The sequence below is a fragment of the Micropterus dolomieu genome, linkage group LG10, assembly GCF_021292245.1.
Source record: "Micropterus dolomieu isolate WLL.071019.BEF.003 ecotype Adirondacks linkage group LG10, ASM2129224v1, whole genome shotgun sequence".
Classification (NCBI taxonomy): Eukaryota; Metazoa; Chordata; class Actinopteri; order Centrarchiformes; family Centrarchidae; genus Micropterus; species Micropterus dolomieu.
The window spans coordinates 16874911-16897293 of NC_060159.1; the positions used below are offsets into that span (position 1 = coordinate 16874911).

Genomic DNA, 22383 nt, shown 5'->3' on the forward strand with positions numbered 1-22383 from the left:
GTTGTGTAATTCATACCAGAAACTGACACGCTTTGCATGTGTGACTCTGACCTATAGGATTTCACAGAGACAAGAGAATCCTGTGTGTCCAGATAGAAAGACTCTGGGTTGAACAGGTGGCTGGCAGGCTGGCTGCTTGATGGCACTCTCAGTTTTTGCTTATCAAATCTGGGAGTGCCGTCTCTGTGGTCAGAGAGCTTTCCCCGTAACACAGAGCCTAAAGAGAATGCAAAACTGCACACTGACTACGCAACATGTTCTCACTCCCAACTTCATGCAAAAAACACAAAAACACACTGACTGCTTGGTCAGTGGCCCTCTGCTTCAAAATATGATGTTGTAGGTACCCCTCTAACATAATTTCTGGATTTGCAGGGCTCCACGGTCAAGTTAGTAACAATAAATACGCTACCAAAATAAAGTTAAAGGCTTGTGTTTGTTTGTCCTATCCATCCAACCCACCTCCTCTACATACTTACTTTCTCGGTCTTTACTACATCAACAGACTTTGCCGGACGCATCAAGAAACGAAGCTAAAGCTGAAATGAACTACTTCCTGCGTGGTACAAGAGTTTTTGGGATTTAGAGCAGCAGCTTTAAAAGCTTTTAGGATTTCGGGCCATCCTAATGGCCTAGTGGTTGCAGTCACCCCATGTTCCCTGTCTTTATCTCTACATTTAACCAACATGATTTGCGTTTATGATTGTGTTATATATGGCAGGAGAGGATAGCAAAATCAGATATTATATTTGTAGTAATGAAGTGTATCACTACTTTAAAATGAGTAAAAATGGTAAATTAATCGCACAAAATGTAACGATTTTTGTACATCTATACAGGGATAATACTAATTTCTGCTATAGATAAAACTTTTTGGAGATATGGTATTGTCGAATATCTTGGGAATCTGATTATTTGATTTCATCTACAAACAAGATTTCCAGAGTTGCTAGTGTTCCCTACAGTGGCTTTTAAAAGGAAAGTACCTGAACTATTGACAGTTGTGAAAGCAGATAATCTTGGTTTTAAAACTAAGTGAAAGCAACACAGAAAGCGGTGTGAAAGTGATTCTTCCTCCATGATATGTCAGCAGCACATCACTTTCCCCCCCATTCGCCACCTTCTTTCTTCTCCTGTCTCCCTCCTCTGACACAGAAAGCTTTATTGTAGTCGATTAAATCTTAATCAGGAACAGTAGCTCACCCCGTCCTTTGCAGGCTCAATGTTGCCAGATAGGTGGAGTGGTGTAATTGAAAGAGACAGGCTCAGAAGAAAACAAATTAAACTTTAAAAGCCAAGAGTCATATTGGCGAGCCAAATTCAGAGATGATCACTTCAAATCAGCTACATGCAGATGACTGATGACAGAGTTTGGATGATGATGGGGGACAGAGAAGGAGATACTCCGACCTTCACCTGCTTCTCTGTTTACGAAAAATACGCAAGAACATTGCTTGAGCAACACACACACACACACAGACAGACAGACAAAGGGTGTGTGTATGGTAAGATGGTGTGTGAGGAGGAGGCGACCGAGAGGCAGGGGGCCCACTTCAGCAATGTGGTTATCAGAGAAACTGAGAAGCAAGGCCAGAATGGGAGGTATGTGCAGTCTGAATATGTGTGTGTACTTAAGCAAAGGGGGAGGGGAGATGCGTTCAGTGGGTCACTCTGTTATCAGCTGTCACCCAAACTGTAAGTTGTTCCCCCACCTGCTTGACAAGTTATCAGTTACTATGGAGACAAACAAGTAACAACACCCCCTACCCCTCGCTCTGTTGACACAAGTATCCACCCTTTATGTATGTATGCAAACGTATGAACACACCATAGACTGTATGTACGCTTTCTTGTTGAAGTTTAAATGACAAGACACGTCTCATGTCTGTTTGGTAAATATATAGGTGGGGCTAGCTAGCTGGCATGTAAAAAAATTGCCATTTTAAGGGGGTTATGTGCTGGACTGTTTCTTGGATGGGACCAGTAATTTCCTGGAGTCTCGACCAGTTGCTGGGTGACAGGTCCAAAAAAAGTAGTCCCTGGAGCAGGGTGCTAGCCCAAATTTTTAACCATGTATATAGGCATTCTCTATGGGCCCTTCTCTGCATCCACAGCTATTCATTCTAGTATCTTTGCGGACCATCCTCACATGAGGGCCCTGCATACTCAGTCCAGTACTGAAGTCCTACGCCCCTGCCCTGAAGCTCAGTGTGATGCTCAGGGCTATTTGAGCACTGACTATCCAACAAGCTACAGACCTCATGCTGGCCACTCTTCAGTCCCTTCACAGTTAAAGCTGCTCGTAACTCATAAACTTACATACAATAGTACTGATGCATCAATGTAATCCTCAGCAAATTCACTTTCACTTAAATATCTCTGTAAGTATCTGAAAAATGGCCACACATGATTGTTTAATACATACTGGCTTTTGTTTGGGACAACATATACCTCATACAAAAATACACTTCTGCAAACACTGTGTGCAAAAGTGTAACAGTTGTGTTTTTACTGCCCATAAGCACTTTTGTTTTGCATAAGTGTATTTGCAGATTGCAAACTGGGCTGAGGGTGATGTGTAAATGTTGGTTTCCTAGATATTTTATTTATGTTTCCAGTGGCAGAGAGACAGTTTGTCTCAGAGTGAAATGTCTATAGCACGGTTTTCCAGTCAGACTGGTGTTTCTTATTCTCTCTGACATAACTAAAATATTTCTGCTCCCATTTATTGATCCTGCTGAAGACAATAGTTCTTTGCTTAACCTTTCTTCGGAGAGGTCAAAGGACAGGGTCAAATACAGGAGCTGGGAAGACTTCTTTTCAAGGACACTTTAAGCAGGTTTAACCACGGTGCTCCAGTTAGGGACTAGTGTCTAACCACTAGACACACCGCTATAGTCTTCTGCTCTACCATACTGAGCTAGTATGTTGTGTGTTTGTCCTAGATGTTAAATAGAGATTTTGACTTCATTTTATACCCACTTTCTCATTTGTATTTCTAGGGGATTTCTTTAATTATAATGTATTTCTTGCCTACCTGCCAGTGTTTCCATTCACTAGCTCTTGATGAATACTTGCAACTTCAGCTTTGCACTTTGCTACGGTTATCCAGCTGGAACACTACTTTCATGCACCAACAGTTGGAAAATATCAGTGTAATCTGATGTCTTATAAACCGCTGAGAAATTGTTATGCAGTCTGAGGGTGCTTTGATAGCAGGATCAGGAATGTTCAACAGGCCCGGAAAGATGAAACTGAAACATAATAGTGCTTCAAGCTCTAGTTTTGTAAGGTAATGAACGTGGTTGAGTTGATCTTCCGGGAAAATTCCACCTACGATTTGTTATCACGCAGGCTGCAGAAATAAGCATATAACAAGTCAGACTCACTATTACTAATAAACTGAATATTAGACAATGTAATATTTTCCATGCAGGATCCCTTTCTTACTAACACAGTTTGAATTAAAAAAAATAAATAAATAAAAAAAACTGGAAAGTCTTTTCCAGTTTTCCAGTTTCCATGTTGACCGTAGGGATATGGGAATGGTTTCAATCTTTTCATGTAACTCTCGGCAAGAAAGCAAAGAAGCAGATTTCCCAATTGTTCTAACTATTCCCTTAAATTCTCTAAGTTTGTCATGCAAGAACTTACTCTTACTGTACATGACACAAAATGACAGTTTAAATCCAGCCCTGACCTTCAGCAAGTGATCAGTGTGTGAGAAGCTCTAGATGCTATCAAGGACTGGGCATGTGCAGGCAGCTGGTTTCTCTTTTGCTGTGTGCGTAATTCTGTTCAACACATTCAGACACACACAGAACACACAACGTACAAATCCCAGGCCCTGTCTGCCCTTAACTATCATCACCATGTAGAGCAATTCTAAGTCATGTCTAAAATCTGACTCAAACTCTAGAATTTCTGCAAACAGCTTAGCCCAGCTGGCCCACATCAAGGTTTTAAGACTTTTAATTTCTTTTACTATCTGCAAATTTTCACAGCAACAACAACAGAGTAGGGGGGCGGCTGTGGCTCAGGAGGTAGAGCGGGTTGGCCGTTAATCGGAAGGTCGGCGGTTCAATCCCTGGCTCCCCCTGGTTGCGTGTCGAAGTGTCCTTGGGCAAGATACTGAACCCCGATTTGCCCCTGGCGGCTGTTCCGCCAGGGGTTGTATGAATGTGTGTGAATGTTAGTTTCCGTTTGAGCACTTAGTGAACACTCAGTGTATGAATGTGTATGACTGGTGAATGCAGATGTACTGTAAAAGCGCTTTGAGTGGTCGAAAAGACTAGAAAGGCGCTATACAAGTACGGAGCATTTACAGTAGCCATCGTGTCTTAAGTGTCTCAAAAATGCTGGAGTGTTACCATGATGGCCACCAAAACGCAAGAAGGAATCAAGGGAGTATGGAGTGTAACAAGAGCAGAGGCCCAAGATTTATCTCCATTCATTAGAGCCCACAACAGATTTCAAGCGCTGTGCTTCAGAGGAGCAGCGGCGAGCTGTAGGGGGATGGCTTGTTTTTGCTCACCACAGTGTTTTACATCCAGACAAATGAGGGAGCTGGCAGGAAAATAATGAGGGATGGCATGGGAGAAAGAGACTGGAGTGTATGAGAGGAGTTAGAGCGATGAAAGAGAGAGAGAGAGAGAGAAACTCTGAAAGAGGGTTAGCCTTTAGCCAAGAACAGGCTCTTAAAAATTAATACAGTGATCTGAATTCATCCCGAGCGCATTGAATAATTGAGAAGTGTCTTTGAGGAGAACAGATCGTGCCGAGTGTGACTTGGTTGAGATGGTGAGGATGCAGAAAATAATGGGAAAACCAGTGAGAGACAAAAATCTGCTTTTCTTTCTTTCCTTCTGGCAGATACAAATGCATACACAATCACTAAGGAGACTTCAAAACAGATTGGTCAACTAGATTACGGAATGTCTGCAAATTTTAAAGACTGGACTAATTACGAAATTTGACAAATTATGCCTCCATTTTCACACACAAACATGAATAGACAGTGAGACTGTGAAAAAGAGACAGAGATTCTCTCTGGTCACCCCAAAAGCCCATACCACCTTCGGTCGCCACTCCTTCCAGTTCTCCGCTGCCAACGACTGGAATGAGTTACAAAAAACCCTCAAGCCAGAGACCCTCATCCCACTCACTGCCTTTAAAGCACGTCTGTCTGAACTCTTATCCGCTCTCTGTACATGCTAGGTCTCCTCCACCACTCATTTTTGCACACCATTACTAAAATTGCTCTGTCATACTAAATAACCAACACATCGATTTTACACTTCTGTTGTTGTGCAGACTAAAGAAACGAAATATGGTGCATTATTTAGTGAGGTTAAAAGATACTGGCTAGCTGTTTCTTCCTGTTTTAAGTCTTTGTGCTAGTGCAAGTTAGATTAACTGGCTGCTCATAGAAGCTTCATATTCATCGTACAGACATGAGTGTGGTACTGATCTTCTCATCTAACTCTTGGCAATAAAGCAAATAAGTGGATTTGCCAAAATGTATGCAGAAATGTTTTTCTACATTTGGTGTGGAGATGAATGACCTGTACAGAGCCCCATCCAACACCTTTGGGATCAGCAAACAACCCGACTGCAAGTCAGGCGTCATTACCCAGTACCATGGCTGACCTCACTAATGCTATTGGGTCTGAATGGGAGCAAATCCCTCAAGCTATGTTCTCCAAATCTTGTGAAAAGCCTTTAAAGAAGAGGGGAGCCAGCTATAGTGGCAGATGTTTAAAAGGTTTTGGAATGAGATGTTCAACAATCACATATGGGTGTAATGCTCAGGTGCCTGCATACTTTTCTTTCAAATAAGGTCATTTTCGGATGTAAAATTTTGATGTAGCGGAACTCCTCCATTGACTGGAAATGGAACTAGAACGGAGCCTGGGGGTTTTTCTCCATGCACGCAGAGGTTGACTGCTCAGGGTGACATTATTCAGACTTGGAGGAGAGTCTGGATTTGGTGGGTTCCCATAACCCATCTGCCCCTTAGCCTCACACACCCACCGCCCTCTCCATAGGGAATCACAGCCACAGGGCAGTTGTAATACACCAATTTGGAGCAAATCTTGTTAATTTACTCCCTGAGCTCTCCCTCCCTTCTCCTCCTTCTACTGTCTTAATGCCCCCCACCCCCCTCCACTCACCGTTTTCATTGCCTTCTTGCTTCATTTCCTTCAGCTTGGTACGGTGCCAGAATCCCAAAGATTGTGTACCCCCCCCCCCCCCCACACACACACACCCCTTCTGCTTTTAGAAGTATTTCACTTCAGTATTATATTAATTTTCTTACTAGCCAACATGTAGACGCTAATGCTTACAAGTTTAAATTCCCGCCACTACTAGCCATGTCTTGCAGGGATATTCATGGCTGACTCTGGGATCTTACTGTGCACATTCTGCATTGACGGACAGCCAATGAAAGGATTAATGTTGTATTTCTTTGGCAGGCCCTTCCCTTTTGTCAACCCGATCCTGCTCTAATATGAATAATAAATCATTTCAGCCCCAAAGAATCAACACTTTCAGCATGCTAGGCCATTAAAATGATAATCAACATGCCCGGCGGACTTATGAGGGCCTGTTTTCCATACACCTTCAGACAAAGTCAGATGGGGAATGTGTGGAGCGAAGCGCGGTAGTATGTATCTGAGTGTGTGAAGGTTGTGGCATGGATAAACCTCTGTAAAGAAACAGATCAAATGAGAAAAGATGTGTTTAGCACTTGTGGTTTGAGCCAAACCTGAAGCACCTGCAGATAGCCATCAGTGAAACAAGAACATTAAGACTAATGTCAACAAACTCCTCGTAGTAATCACCACTCGTTGCAACCCTAGGGGTTTTAGAGGTTGAAGAGATTAAAGTAATCTCGTGAATGAATTCTAATGAGTTAAACTAATTTCAGAACCCTGTATAAATTAAATTGCAGTAGACACTCACAGTCATGAACCCCTGTGATACGCCTGAACATGACCAAGGACATGTCTGAGCACGTCTGTCTGTGTGGGAATGTATAGCAGGTTTAAAAACACAGGAGAACTCAAGCTGTCAACTTTATTTTAAGTAGAAAGAACTGTATGTACTGTGAATATAAGTATGTGTGACTGTTAAAACCTCTAAACCTTAAATGAGAATATAAGACCTGTGTGTGGCTTTGTGACATAACTGGGTCTTGGCCTGTGATGGGCAGGGAGCCTGTTACAGCAGGGTTAAGTAACACTAGAGCACAAGGTTCACTGCAGCCAGGAATACACACACACACACACACACACACACACACACACACAGTTTACTTGCACGTAATCTTTCGATTATGCAAAGACTCACAGGTGAAAGACACAAACACACACACACGTTCAGACTGTTACAGGCGTGTTGACAGGTGCTATTTTGAGATGCAGCCTGTCACTCCCCAGCCATACCAAAGCTTCTCTTAGCACACATTTCAGCAACTCTGAACAAGACCTGCCTCTCAAGGCCAGAGGTCCTGCTGGAAAACTCTAACACAGGCTATGTTTGTATGATGTGTTGTACTAAAAGCACCCAAGAATGATTTTGTTTTGATTTTGTTTATCATTACTGACTTATTTTATAGTGTATCACTAAAATGCCTGGTGGTTGGGTATCCTTTGGAAAATGTGGAGGGAAAGTTTTTAGATCAGGTCATAAACCACCCATATCCAAATTGGTCAATTTAATAAGTAAATGACAGCCTAAACAATGGCCACAATCAATAAATATATTGCTATAGCTGTGTGATATAGCATCTCTGGCTAATTATTATTATTAAGTATATTATTTTATATGATGTTAGCAGAGCGTTGGGGTCTTTTTGGGCAAGGTAGCTGAGTTTCACTACAAACACAAACCTTTTTTGATACTTTACTTGGATAAATGTGCCATTTGTTTTTGTGACCAAACATTTTGTTAGTATAAAAAGCTTGTGCAGTGGCTTTCCTGGTTAAAGACAATCTAAGGTTAAGATGAAAGATGTCCTAGTGTTATGCTTAACCTACTTTTATGAGGGCTAACGGTTAACTGACAAAGATATGAAATAAAATGACATAAGTGGGAATGTGGGAGAGACACCCATGAGAATTGTTAGGATTTGCTCAGAAAATCTCCTCATCAAAGTTGCACTGACGGCATGAAACTGTAGGTGTTCACACCTGGCTCTGTGTGAAACCTAAGGCCCCATCCACACTTCTCCGTTTTTGTTTACAAACGGAGAATTAAAACGAATCCGATCTCGGTCCACATCGGCGTTTCCACAGCTAGGACCCGTTCAGGTGCACTGGGCATGCGCTGCCGGTGTAAACATGAAGCAGATGGTCTATTCCGTAGTTACAGAAGATTTGGCGAAAGAATAAATAAATACAGACTAAGCATCAGACCAGTTTTTTTTTTGTTGTTGTTGCATGGATCAATAACGAGCTGGGACTGTTACTGAATGTAACAGGGGAGTGTGGCAGCAGATAACAGACTGGGAGTTGTTGCAAAGTAAACGGCGACATGCACAGTACAAGTGTAGGCAGATGAGTGTTATTTGCACGGTACAGAATATTTAAAAATAAATATGATGTCAAAAACCCTGTCAGCAGCATTGTGTTTCTGCTTTGCAAGACCCAATCAGAGAGCCGAGCGTGAGCGGCTGCATCATCATTTCTAAAGTCCTCTGTTTTGGCCCGTCTTCACTAAAACGCCCTGCGGAGTTTTGAAACGCAAAACAGGGGTGGCAGCGTTTCCAAACTTCTCCGTTTTAGGTCTTCGTTTTCATCGTTGTAGTGTGGACGGGAGGTGCAAACATAGCAAAAGGTCTCAGTTTTAATTCGAAAACGCAGTCTTGTGGACTAAGGCGCCATCCAAACACAATGCTGCTGTTGACATCATATTTTTATTAAAATATTATGTACCATGCAAATAACACTCATCTGTCTACACTTGTACTGTGCATGTCGCCGTATTTACTTTGCAAAGACTCCCAGTCTGTTTTCCGCCGCCACACTCCTGTGTTAATTTAGTAACAGTCCCAGCTCTTTATTGGTGCATGCAAAAAAAAAAAAAAAAAACTTTCCTCGTCTGTATTTATTTTTTCTTTCGCCAAATTCTTCTGCCGTGCCGGTGTAAGCCTTCATGTTTACACCGGCACGCGCATGCCCAGTGTACCTGAACGGGCAATAGATGTGAGTTTTCAGTCGTTTTAATGTAGATGGAGATCAACTCCAAAACGCAGCTAAAACGCTGGTGTGGACGGAGATCGTATTCGTTTTAATTCTCCGTTTGTATACTAAAACGGAGTAGTGTGGATGGGGCCTGAGAGCTAGGGGGCTGTGAAAAAGTCCCCATAGAGAAGTAGTCCTCTGATCACCTGGCCCTGCAGGTCATCTTTGGTTTCACAGGCTTTTCACTAAAACCTGCAGCTTATGGCATGCTCGGGGACTTAATGCTTAAGACCCTGCTTGTCAGTTTGGAGCTGCAGAGTAAGTGCATCATCCTAAAATAAAGTCCCTGTGAATGTGAGTCATCTAAACTCATTTAATTTGTGATACTGTCGGTTGCCACAACTCTGTGTTTGAGAAGACACAACTAGAGTCTGTAATGAAAAGAGTCCCTTATAAGAAAACTAAAAGAGGCCATTGCCTGTGAGCTGCAGCCAAGATTTATTGACAGACCATGAGTAACACAAAACCGCCGACAGCCTGGCCCTCATGCCCGAAATTCCAGGAGTAACAGCTCTGCATGGTGATGGTGAACCTGGCCTTGACTTGGAGGGGCTACACACACAGCTTTGCTGTTCACTGAAGCATATCACAAAGCAAAACTTGAGAAGCCCTGACAAAATACGGCCTATAGGGCCTAGGCTCCACGCCCCACGGGACTGTTCCTACGGCCACTGATGAGTGTTAATCTCTGCTCTCTGACCTTCTGCGCCTACCTCCTTCCCTGTCTCTTTTCGCGTGTCCCATATGTCCTGTGGGTGACCAGGTCACAGCCTTAAAAAACAAAAACTTTTACACTTAACAGCTCACTCAAACTCATGGCAACGCAGCAGTTATGTAATTCCCCCGATGGCAGGATAAGCAACCTTGGCAGTTGCATATCTGACCCAAGAGGTTGACAGATCCCTGCCAAGGTTTACATAACAAAAGGCAAACAGGGCAATGCACTGTGGTAACGGTAGCATATGCCTATAGCCTATAAATATAAACGCAAATAACTGATAAAAACCATAACCTCACAGCCACAGAAAGACTAGATGACTAAGTGCATACAGTAGATGTTTTCACAGTGGAGGTTTTGCCTTCACACTTTTCCTCACCGCATTATTGTTAAATCTTAAATCGTCTTATACGGGATTGCGTCACTCAAAATAGGCTACTGTGTTTCCAGACAAACCGGTTACAACGTTTGTGGTCGCTCTTATTCCAGCCATGTGACTGTGACTGACTGTGACCTCAGATGAATATTATGCACATAAGTCATCAAAAAGACAAAGGACATCTGATGCAATTTCAATCAAAACTCCCCAACCTTATTTGTCTAGTAAATGTCTGTGAATAAGTGGAAGACATCACGTTTTGGTCAATTTATAAGGTAATTACGTGTAGTCACCAAACCCCACGCTACTTAAAGAGATTAATGATCTTAAATGCCTGCCCGATGTGATTTTTTCTCATTCGCTTGACGTTTTCTGACCGATCTGTAATTTCCATTAGAATGATAATGAGAGGCATAATGAGTGCCAGCCTTTCCAAATAGACGCTTGTAAAAACAGACTGCGCTGGCATAATTGTGCGCTTGTGTCTGTCTGTGTGTGTACGTCAGTGGGTTTACAAACCACATGCTTTTTGTTTTTGTTTTGATGGAGGAAGGAGGGGGGCTGTGTGGGTGAGCGCGACGACTCTTACCTTCCATCCTGCAGAGCTGTTACTGTCGCCTTTGTCTTTGAAGTAGGGGATGGATCTAACCATCCAGTCATAAATTTGGGACAGTGTCAGTCTCTTGTCCGGCGCGCTCTCAATGGCTTTGGTTATCAGGTCGGCGTAGGAGAGATTGCCCCAGGCGTTACGACGAGATGATGCTTTCCTCGGGGTCTGCTGGGCAGCCAAGCTGCTAGGGGTCAGCGCGCCAGAGGCGGCCGTCGGGGAGTGCGTGGAGAGCGGGGAGCTTCCGCTCTCCTGGCCGGGGGAGGAGAGCGCTCCATCGGCTATGGGGCTGTTGCTACTCTGGTCCTCTGTCGCTAAACTAGAGCCATTGACACCGGTGGCATTGTCCTCCTCCTCATCCTCTTCCTCGGGTATAATGTCTGTGTCATTGATCTCCGGTTTCACCGCGTTCGAGTCTGGTCGTGGCAGCGGCCAGGTGCAAGATCTGGGCCGCTTCTGGGGTTTAAAGTCCGGGTCGATGACCACATCTAAGTCAGGGAGTGGGTCGGAGAACGGAGCCTCAGCCATTATCTCCTGCTCCAGTCACAATCTCGCCCCCGCTGTGAGGTAATAAAGTTACAAGACAAGAAATGAAGAGCTGTCAAACTCGCGTCCCATGAATGCGCGCTCCCGTCCTTTGTTGCTATTCCACACCAGCGAAGTCCCAACAGGGCCAAGAGCAACTTAGTTATTAACGCCTGTTGAGGACACGCAGAAAGAAAAAATAAACCAAACACATTCTGTTAGAGCCAAGTAAAATACAAACTGAAAGTCACAATACAGCAGTGTGCACATTTAACCTATTTCTGTCAACGAAGCCACAATAAACTAGCCTACCTCTTAATTTAAAAACAATTTCAATGAAGCTAACGTTATGCGCCTCTCTGAGCTTCACTTCATTATAAAACACCACTTGCATGAATAGGCGCTCTACACAAAACCCCGTCCTGGCGCAAGGCTCTGAATCCACCCACTGGAGATCAATGGCAAAGGAGAAAGGGCTCAAACCTCATTTCTCTGGGAAATAAATCCGCTCTGAACACTTTAAATGAAATACCTTGCACGGCCAGTCACTTGCACTCCGTGGTACCAAAAAAAGAGAAGAGACTAGATCCAGGATTGTCCACGGCCAATTCCAGATGCCATCTTGACTCTCCCCTCTTTCACTCCTCAAGTGCGCTCTGCGATGTACAGACAGATCGGATGCATGCGGGGCAAGTCACTGTCGATGTGGAATAAGACTGCCACCTCACTCTGGGTTACTACTGTATCTCGATTTGCTCTCCACGCAGCGCTGCACACATGCGCTCGCACACATACACAAAGTACCCTACACACACTGACACGCGCATGCAAGTCGATCAAGGGCCAGCCCCCTGGATCCTGTGCATGGGATCGCCTTTTAAAGAGACACTGCAGTCCAACAGGACGGAGCTGTCTGTGCGCAGGTGGAGGCTGGGACACGTCCTGACATGTTGATTATAGGCACAGGAATAGAGGGACACAGCAGCAGAAGAAAAACGGACCTATTAAAGTCAAGCAATGTATTCATTTTAGAAAGAGTCACAACCGATCTGTGCTGGTAAAATGGATGTTTACATGTCCAACTTTAGTTTGCAGGATACTGCCACTAGGCCTATAGGTGTGCTACAGGTTTGTACTTACAACTTACTGCAACTAAAAATTATTTTCATTATCAATTAATCGGTCAGTTATTTTTTTTAACTAATCAATTGATTGTTTGGTCTATAAAATGTCCATCACATTTCCAGAGGCAGCAACAAGTGAACAGAGGACATATTTGCTTAAAACTTATCTAAAATAATGCAGATTTTTTGTCAGTCAGCTAATCCATTATTTTTTGAAGATATAATCAATTGTGCATCCTCAGTAATTCAAGTTTCAGTAGCCATAATATTAAGATTACATGCCACAAGAGATTAAACATACATTCAATGTCAGTCCATAATAGGCCTAGCCTATATATTTTCTTATGTCATTGTTACATGTTACTGACATGATGACGGTGCTTCACAATAAAAACATTTGAAACATGATATCTCTTCCTCTGATTTTCGCTTTAACAACATATTTGTTTTATTCTTGTTGCCTCATTGCAATGGCTGATTGTGCCTTTAATCAGCGAACCTGGTTGTCAATCACTTCTGCCACAGCGCTCAGGCCACGCCCCTTTCCCGTTTCACCTCGTTCAGGATGACGTCATTCCGTTTATTAAAGGGGAGTTAAAGGGGAGCAATCCTAGATGTTTTCTCCATCCTGTAAGTGTTGCTCTGGCCTTCTCTCCTCCTCCACATCTTCTTTGTTTCACCGAGGGCTGCCTGCCCGGAAAGGTGAGCGTCCAGCTGTGCGTGCTCGCGGTTTCTGTGCAGGAATGCACAGACTGTGCTCACTGACACACATTTCACCAGGCAGATTTGTACAGCGCGTGCGCGTACACACACGTACACACACGTACACACACACACACACACACACAGCAGCAGCAGTCTGGAGTCTGTACTGTACGGGATTACAGGAGATAGTCGGTATACACGTACACACATTGTGTGAAGGTTTTTGTTCCCTTCACATCAAAGAGAATACCTGATGCAGCAGTTTGGCTCCTCCAGAGAACTATAGTTAACTGCTCACTAGATGTACAGAGAGAGCTGTTGAATGTAGCCAACTGTATGAGACTGAGATATTTCTCTGTAAATTACCTTATATCATACTGACCCTTTAGAATATTTGCATTGAATTTCATTTCATAGTGCATAAAATATAATGTTACATATGATATATGTCATGTGGAACAGAGTAAATGTCAGACATGTCCCTTCAATACACTACTGCAGTTTCTTTGGCATTTGGCCAATTTATTCGGCACCAAAATACACCAGCTTCTCCCTAGATGCCCCTTTGAGGGCCGTAATAGTGTTGCACAAGGGCACATTCTTGCACACAAGCAAGAAAACACAAACACACAACCCCCAAACCACTGGTATTATTACCCCTTTCCTTTAGGACACATTCAACCCACCACTTCATAACCTCTTCCAGGTTGGAGCCACATAACATAATTCAGTAGCCTGAAAACCTGATTGAAAAACTGTTTCAGAACAATATCTAAGCTCCGTTAGAGTATTTAACATACTAGTTTTGTCAACTGTGCTCTCTCAAAATAACAAAGAGACACAAGAACTGCCATCTTTCATCTGTCAGCATGGGGTATTAAGACTGTGGTCCAGAGAGGATGGAGACTATGACCACCCCTCTAAGCCAGCATGAATCATCCAATTAAAACAATGGCGGCCATCTCTGTTTGTGTCTGATGTTTCCCCCAAACAGAATAATGCTCTGATTGGATTAGGGGCCTCAGCATAGGGCGTGATTGATTTTTACTTTGAGAGTTATGGTGGGATAGACTTGGGTCCTTGCTGCCGACTCAACCACTTTTTAATGACACATGTCATGTGCATGAATCCCACACACACACACACACACACACACACACACACAATCACTTACTGTCACTTGAATCTAATGAGATTAAACATTTACTCTGGGGTTTTGTGGGATGATACTGGGTGCTTGGACACTTGCTGCTTGGTACAAACATAGTATCTTATATAACACTCTTGGTTTGGATACTGTATGTGCTGCTCTCTGTTCAGACTGTAGATGTTAGGGCGGGCTGGTCCAGGCTGGAGTGGTGCACCAGAATGACCTCATCCTTACATGGATGCAATAACAAAGCTTGGAACGATTGGTTGCCCTCTGCTGCCACCTACCGGCACACAGGAAGAAGTTCCAAAACACCACAGAGTAAAAATATCCGTCTTTTAATTTTAACTAAAATATAGATGAAAATCTAGAAATGTGTTTATAGTTTGTCTACCAAAAATGACATAATCCATTATCCTTTAAAATATATTACAACTTTAATGTTGTGGTCATTTTGGAAGTCAAGGAAGGGCCTCTTCTACTTTTTTTGTGCCTTTCTTTTGTGCATTTAAAAAATGATTTGACTGTTGCTCTTAGCTACACACTCATGCCACTACTTCTTCAAAAGTCTGGATTCCAGGGTGCAAACCCTCTTCACAGTTCTTTGTCTTAACAATTTTATAATATTGAAATGCAGTTTGCAGGTGCACAGGTCATTGCTTGCAATAATACAACACAAATTTCCCTTCTAGGTCATAACAAAGTGTTAGAAATAGAAACTGTAAAAACCATCTTGGCCAAAATAAAGACCAGTCGACTCCTTGATTAAGAATCTAGATCTGGAATACATACTGGCCAATCTAACCACTGATGTTAACATGAAGATGCCTCAACATTTTACTAGTAAATTCTAGTCTTATTCATTAAATACATGGATTAACATCATGCATACCATTTTTAAACCATCCAGAGACTGATATTGTTCCTTAAAAACAGGAGGGTCTAGAGAATGTTTGACCCTTTTCACATTCACCCACTAGAGGGCAGTAGCCAACTACTCTGAGGGACACTTGGCCCCTTTTTTCTCTGTGAAGTGAGCACTTGTTTGCCTTGTGGTTTACATATGTTTTTATATTCTTTAAAATAAAAAGTCCACAAGGGGGAGAGACCACACCTCACAGAGGACCAATAAGTAAAACGGCTTAACATGCATGCACAAGATGAAAGAAAGTCGGAGCTTACTGCCAAACATAAATCGCTTTGGTTGCCCAAAATAGATCTTTTCTATATCTGCTAATTAGGAACTTCTCGTATGCAGTGTTAGTTATTAGTGAGGTACTATGTTGTCCGGAGGTATATGCTTATCAGGCAGTCAGCAGTGGATGTTAGCTGTTCATGTGTTTCTTGCTGTGACTGCGGTCTCCCTCAATCCAGTATGACTCCGTTTGCATCTCCATCAGTCTGGAGATGGTCCTCTTGAAGGCAAAGATCTCCTCCTCGGCTGTGAACAGAGTCAGGTGCTCTGCCGCCTCCTGAAGAAGGGAGCCAATAGTGTGGCGTTAGCAGCTGACGCACCCAAATCCAATTTAAATTGAAACTCATTTGGGTTGGAGAAGAAAGGTTAGAGAAACAGGATTAAGACCAGGAGGATGCCTGTTTGATTCCTGGACCTGTAGGATCAATGTGTGTGTAACTATGTCAGTGTGAACATGATATTCCTTGTTTTTGCGCTTAGCAAAACTTTTGTGAAAAATATAAAACTGAAAAAATTTCTATGAAGAAAAACTTCCATTACACCTACAATGATGTACACTGTTAAGCAGTTTGTTATTAAGCCAAGAAAAGCTAATGACATATTGACAAATTACATTTCAGTTGGATTTAGACTCTAATTAGTTAGCTTAAATTTAAAACTGTAAATATATAATCAAATTGTTTGCATCATATGCTGCTGCAGACTCATGTCAATGTTACTATAATTTTGTAAGCCCCTTTTATAAGTGTGTAATCTAACTAATAAACAACCCATTGATGTGTTTTTATCTTAATTAAAGTGCAGCCTACTATGAGGTGAACTGAACTGTCACATAAAGAGAAAATCAATTTTAGGATTCTGGGAACACAAAGTGCCCATTCATTGCTTGTAGGAGATGATGGTTTTCCTGCTGTTTTAACTCGTCATATTCTGTCATAGCAGATGTGATTTTACCCCGCTGAGGCCCAGGTCATCCAGCAGTTGTCGGTCCCTCTCATCTTCCCCTCCGGTGTGGACAAACAGCTGGTCTATAGGAGCCGCCGCAAGCACCACCACTCTAACCTGGGAAAAGGACAGGAAGAAAAGAGGGATCAGACACGGGAATGTCCAGTTTATTTATGGAGGTTACTTCCAATATTATAAATGATTAAGTGTCTGCTTCCTGTGATCAATATTACATGAGAGCGGTTAACCATTAATTCATTCATTGCCTCCTGTACTGTACTTATAATATGTTTCTGGTCAATTTGAGGTGTTTTATCGCCTGAACATGAAGAATCAGTGAGAAGATTTAAGAGCATGTTAACTTTCATTTTCCTAAAATCAAATTTCCTCTTTGACACTAAGAAGAATTTATTGATAAAAGTTCAGAGGATGTGAGCTAATATGAAGTTGGCTTTCAACTTGTACTGAATGCAGTGCAATGCTGTAATAACGTACTACATTAATATTTAATACAGAAATACTTTTTGCAGCAGCAAATACTGCAGCGATTTACTATTTCAGTTTCAGTGGTAATATTTCGGCCACCAGTAGTCATTTCTGCCATGAAGCACTTTACTTTTTATTATTTTTTGGGGCATTTTATGCCGAGACGAAATAAAAGCCCCCAGCTTGATGCAAAGTGGGGACGTTATGGTTAATGGTCATAAAACTTATGTAAATATCATATCCCATCTTGAATTTAGACTCACTTGCAATAAAATGAACCATCATTCTTTAAGTTGCTGTGTGTGCTGTGCATGCACACTAAATAATAAAGCACAGAAAGTTGCTATAACACAGCTTTCAAACTTTTAAGCATGTCGCGCTTGTGAGATGATGAATTTCTTTTTGACCATTTTTCAGTAGCAAGCCCAACTCTAGTCTGTCAAACAGATACCTTGTTGTCGTAGAAGTTGTCTATGAGGGTGGTGAAACGCCTGGCCTGGTCCTTTAGGGTCAGTGTCAGCATGGGGACACGGCGAATGAATACTGTATCGAAGAGCCGAGCCATTTCCAGGTAGTCACTGGCACCCAGAGCCTGGAAAACAACTGAACAGGTTACACCCCGGAACAGTCAGACTTGCACGGAGCAGAGAGTAAACATTTTCAGTGTTGCACATGCGCACAGCTGCTTTGTAAATACACACAGACACACGCACTGTGAATGTTGCCTGTATGTTTGGGTCAGGCTGATGTCATTTTAGCCCCAGTCCTTGGCTCTTTTCCATTCAGGATGATTGCTCTCTAAATTAATGTGGACATACCAACATATGTCAGATAGAACAAGAAGCCTTGAAGCTCAGATGCCTGCAAAAAGCTCACCGCACGCGCGCGCACACACACACACACACACACACACACACACTTACTGTACCACACTGCTTTATTTGAGGCAAAACAAGTTCAACTATTCACAAAATTGTCAATAGACTTGCTTTTTGACATTGGGCAGAAAATAGGACTGAGATGGAGGGAAGGTGAATCAGTTTGAGAGCAAAGGCTTGGGACAATATGTACACAGAGGAGGGCAATAAAGAGACAAGAGAAGTGCTTTGAATTTGAGCAGTTTTGATTAGTGGTGAGTGGATTTTGTGTGTGAAAGTGTACTGTGTGTGCAAGTCAAACAGAGATTGGGAGCATTGCAGTGCTCAGGTGGTCTAAAGTACATACTGTGTAACTGGAATATCTGTGGTTTGAGTCTGGCCAGAAGTCACCCCCCCGCTGTCTTTTTCTTTTTTGTAGAGATCATTTGTAGAGAAAACTGTCTTAAGACGAAACAAGATAAAACACTCACTCTGCCACACAGCTCATCAAAAGTACAGTCGGCGATGGAGCCACAGGTCTTTTCCAGAGTCACATCTCTGCCCAGCACTGTGAGCAACCGAGGGCCTGTAACTATGGAAACACACACACACACACACACACACACACACACACACAATATATATATATAACTACTATTATATATCGTTTTTACCATTACTTTTACAGTTAAACCATTATATTCAAAACAAATCTGTGAAGGAATGAAAGTTAAAGTTCTCAGACTGCAGAAGTCAAATTCTTACAAAGTAGAGAGTAGGAAGTTAAAATTATAAAAATGCCTATAGTGACATACATCATCAACAGTTTCAAAATTTTGATTTTTATTCTTTGTGTCTACAAATGCTAATAAAATACAGTGTTTTTAGATTTATATTTATATAAGAAAACAGTCCATTTCTAAACTAGAAGTAAACCTGCAACCATTTTTAAAATCAAACATTAACTTTTCTTAGCTTTGAAGCTAAATGATGTGTGACCTAGAATAATGCACAATCAAGCCTGTCAGATTTTTGCAGAAAACCAATTTATTTTTCTCTATTTCTTAAGGGTAGGGAAAGGGTAGGGAAGTCTGACGATATTTGATATTTTGTTGTTTCTTTCTGTAAATTGACCAGTGGAAAAATCCCCACAAAAGCTGGGGATAACTTCCTTACCGCTCTTTTGTCTTAAGGCCAGCTCCTCAAACAGTGCATCCAAGAAGGCCTCCGCACAAGGGTCCCCTGTGCTAACAAGACACACACACACACACACACACACACGGGCATCAAAACAGAAAAAATAGGATATGAAATTAATAATGGTGAAGTGGCCACATCAAACGGTGGCAGCAAGGAGTGCACGGGATGGGGGGGTTGCTTAGCTTTTCACTCCATCAGTGAAGAACAGGATGTTAGGCTCTAAACACAAGCATTAGCCTGTGAATGCATGTCAAAATGGGATAGTAAAGTGTGTGTGTGTGTGTTTGTCTGTATGCGTGCTTGTGTTTTAACTCCAGGTAAAAGGGTGTGATACGCTCTATTTACATACAGTGAAAAGACGAAAGCACTTGAAAGCTCCAGTACAGCGATGAGTAGCAGTGTCATTCATACCTTGTTTGTCTGTGTGTGTTCCTCACAGCGTACATGTAATGAGGAAAATAGAAAACTAGCTTTTAAAGCTCTACCATTTTCTCATATTCTATTGATTCCTCTTTCACTCTTTTCATGGATCTCTCAAGGTAATGAAGGTCTTTATGAGACTCCAAGTCTGCTTCTTTCCATTTATCCATCTATTTGCCTTCTCTTGCTGTACTTAAAAAAAAAACCAAAAAAAAACCCGAACTCAATAATGTGCGCAAACATTTCCTTTGTGTGTGTATGTGAATGCTTGTGTGTATGTTGTGGATGCAGGTTAATGTGGACTTTTTACCAGACCTCTGCATAACCTCTGAGCTGAGTGTATGTGTCTTACAGGTAGTAGAGTTTCCCCGCTGCAGCCTTGTCCAGCCTCCTGTAGTCAGTCCCAGAGTCTAAGCAGATGGTGTGGCAGTACTCCTGCACAGGTACAAAACACACAGAGGGACAAATGAAAAGTCTGTCAAAGTTTTAATATGTATTGTAATATGGTAGAAAATCTAAATTTCAATTTAGATTGAAATTTTGATTTTTGATATACATATTTTGTCTTATTTTTTAATAGGTTGCTGTTTCTAAAGTATATTGTTTCTGCTACAGCGTACTCATCCTCTGTGACAAGATTGTTTTTATACCACTTATTTTCCTACACCCAATACTTTTAAACAAATCCCATGAAAAGACCAAAAGCAACATTGCAGCAGTCCATCTCTCAATACTTCTCAACTTCCCTACCTTTTCTGTGCCCTATACCCATTGGTTCTTACTAAAGACGTGCACCTTGACAAACAGGTCATGTATTCATAGACTTATCAAAAAAAGGATGAATCATTTCCTAAACAGCTGGGCACTATAGTTTTTACTAAACATTACTCAAACATGTGTAAATAGTGCCTCTGTGAGGGACTTTGTGAGGGTCTTCAGCGGCGGATTGATTTCACAGGTGAGTATTTACAGCAGTAGGATGGAGTATGTGGATTGACTCAGATAAACAACAGGTTGAGTGTTCATGGTAATGAAGGAACATCTCACCCAATGCAACAGTGTGCCTCATTGATGTGTTTTTAAAATTTTAATAGTAATTTGTCTTAATTTTCCCCAAATTGGGTGTTATACACAAAACTGCCAGACTTATTGGTGTATCAGTCATAGTCACTCACTACATAGGTTTTGACCTTTATATACAGTCTATGGTTTTGACCTAAACCTAAAAGATAATAAGGTTGTTTCAGAGATTTTTCAGTGGATTATGGTTTGCCGTTTTGCTGTTGCCGTTTCATTTCAGCCACCAACTTTAGCTTTAAGGTTTGATTCTACTAAAGCATTTTTTTATTTTTAGTACAATTTCTTATATTAATATACATCTAAAATATTGTAGTATCACTCTAGAAATACTGTTTCTAAATGGATGAGTGCACAATAAGAAAAACATAGAATATCACCAGAAATATCCTAAATTAGATTCTTGTGTTGTCAAAAAAATCTAAATGTACTTTTTAGCCACATCGGAGTGTCATATCAATGTTGGTTGTGTCACATGGAAGTTACCAGGTAAGTATTGAAAATATGGAAAGGAAATAATGAAAATGTGCATCAAATAAACTGAATAAACCTTAGTAATCTCATTAGATGTTATCTTTCTGGAGTAGATTCATGTTGTGGAAATCTTTGAGATAACTGAGATGGTGCTGAGAAGTCTATGTTTGTTGTTGTTGTGAATTAAATTCTTGTGTTTCTACTGCTCATCTGCCATGTGAAAAGAGGGCAATAAGAGCTTTATGTCACTGCTTCAATCTTAGTATAAATAATTAAATGGACAAAGAGCAAATAAGGATTGAGTTAAAGCGCAACACAGAAGGCAGGAGACATCTTGCTCTCCTATGGGATTTTGTGTCACTTCTTCATGCTTTATTGGGCTGATCTATTGTTCCTGCAGCGATTCAAGTGTGTTACAGCAGGGGTGAACATGTGATGCGGAGTTCAAACTTTTACAGATAGTGTAAAACGTCAACAGGATTCATGTCAGGGAGTACAGCACAAACTATAATCATCATCTCCACCATTCTATCAAAGAAAAGAAAGGAATTGCATATCATCCCATCCAAGCCATCACCGACTGACTGAGTATTCGACGACAGCTCCAGTAAATTATGAAATCAGTGAATTCCTGCCACTGGCCTCCTTAAGCTGCAGGATAATTAGTAATCATCACAAAGCAAGGGGACGGAAATACTCTATTCTTCTCCGCTGTCAACTTTTTATCTCCATGTCCGCTCACACAAACGGGGTTCCTACTCTGAGCCAATTGGCTGAATCAGGCTTAATAACAACCTGACAAACTCGCCCTCCCCCACGCACAAAAGGGAGGTGTCATTTCATCAACCTATGGTGACCCCACCAACGGGTAAATAGTCCCTCCAAAATGGAAGAAAAAAAAAGAAAAAAAAAACAACTTGTCACCATCGCCGCCACATCATTAGAATCTCAGTTTGTCTTTTTCTCCTGCCATCTTCTACTCCCTCCCTTTATGAACTGTCGCTACCTACGGTAACAGCAGCTGATGCGTTTCTTGACGGAGAAGCGAGGTACAAATAAGAGAGGGGAAAGAAGGAGGAATGGAAACACAATCAGTGATGATGATGATTCCATTGGTTATTTATAATCAGATGAGGCTGAGGCCTTGCGGGTCATTACTTGATTATCCATCTTGAGAGGATTGTCAAGTTCTCACTCCTCCAAGATTTCATCCGCCTACACATTGTGGTCTTGCCCCCCCCCCCCCCCCCCCCCCCCCCCCCCCCCCCCCCCC

The 22383-nt window shown here is 41.9% G+C and overlaps 2 protein-coding genes across 6 annotated transcripts in view; both read right to left on the reverse strand.

The window, feature by feature from the left end:
- foxo3b (forkhead box O3b) overlaps positions 1–12272 on the reverse strand; it is a 48215-nt gene extending 35943 nt beyond the window's left edge. Inside the window, exons 1-2 of one of the 2 annotated variants that reach the window (XM_046060574.1) lie at positions 12010–12272; positions 10935–11512 (exon numbers count right to left, since the gene is read on the reverse strand). In XM_046060574.1, coding sequence (XP_045916530.1) covers positions 10935–11480 — 546 coding nt within the window. In that variant the 5' untranslated portion in view covers positions 11481–11512; positions 12010–12272. Of the gene's footprint in view, positions 1–10934; positions 11651–12009 lie in introns of both variants that reach the window. The other variant, XM_046060573.1, reaches the window with a different exon arrangement.
- A 2506-nt stretch (positions 12273–14778) lies between these two features.
- Positions 14779–22383, reverse strand: part of afg1lb (AFG1 like ATPase b) — a 36080-nt gene continuing 28475 nt past the window's right edge. For all 4 annotated transcript variants that reach the window (XM_046060530.1, XM_046060529.1, XM_046060531.1 and 1 more), the window contains 6 exons: positions 19912–19994; positions 19116–19186; positions 18431–18531; positions 17534–17674; positions 16606–16713; positions 14779–15928 (listed from right to left, as the gene is read on the reverse strand). In XM_046060530.1, the coding sequence (XP_045916486.1) occupies positions 15782–15928; positions 16606–16713; positions 17534–17674; positions 18431–18531; positions 19116–19186; positions 19912–19994 (651 nt within the window). In that variant the 3' untranslated portion in view covers positions 14779–15781. The remainder of the gene's footprint in view (positions 15929–16605; positions 16714–17533; positions 17675–18430; positions 18532–19115; positions 19187–19911; positions 19995–22383) is intronic.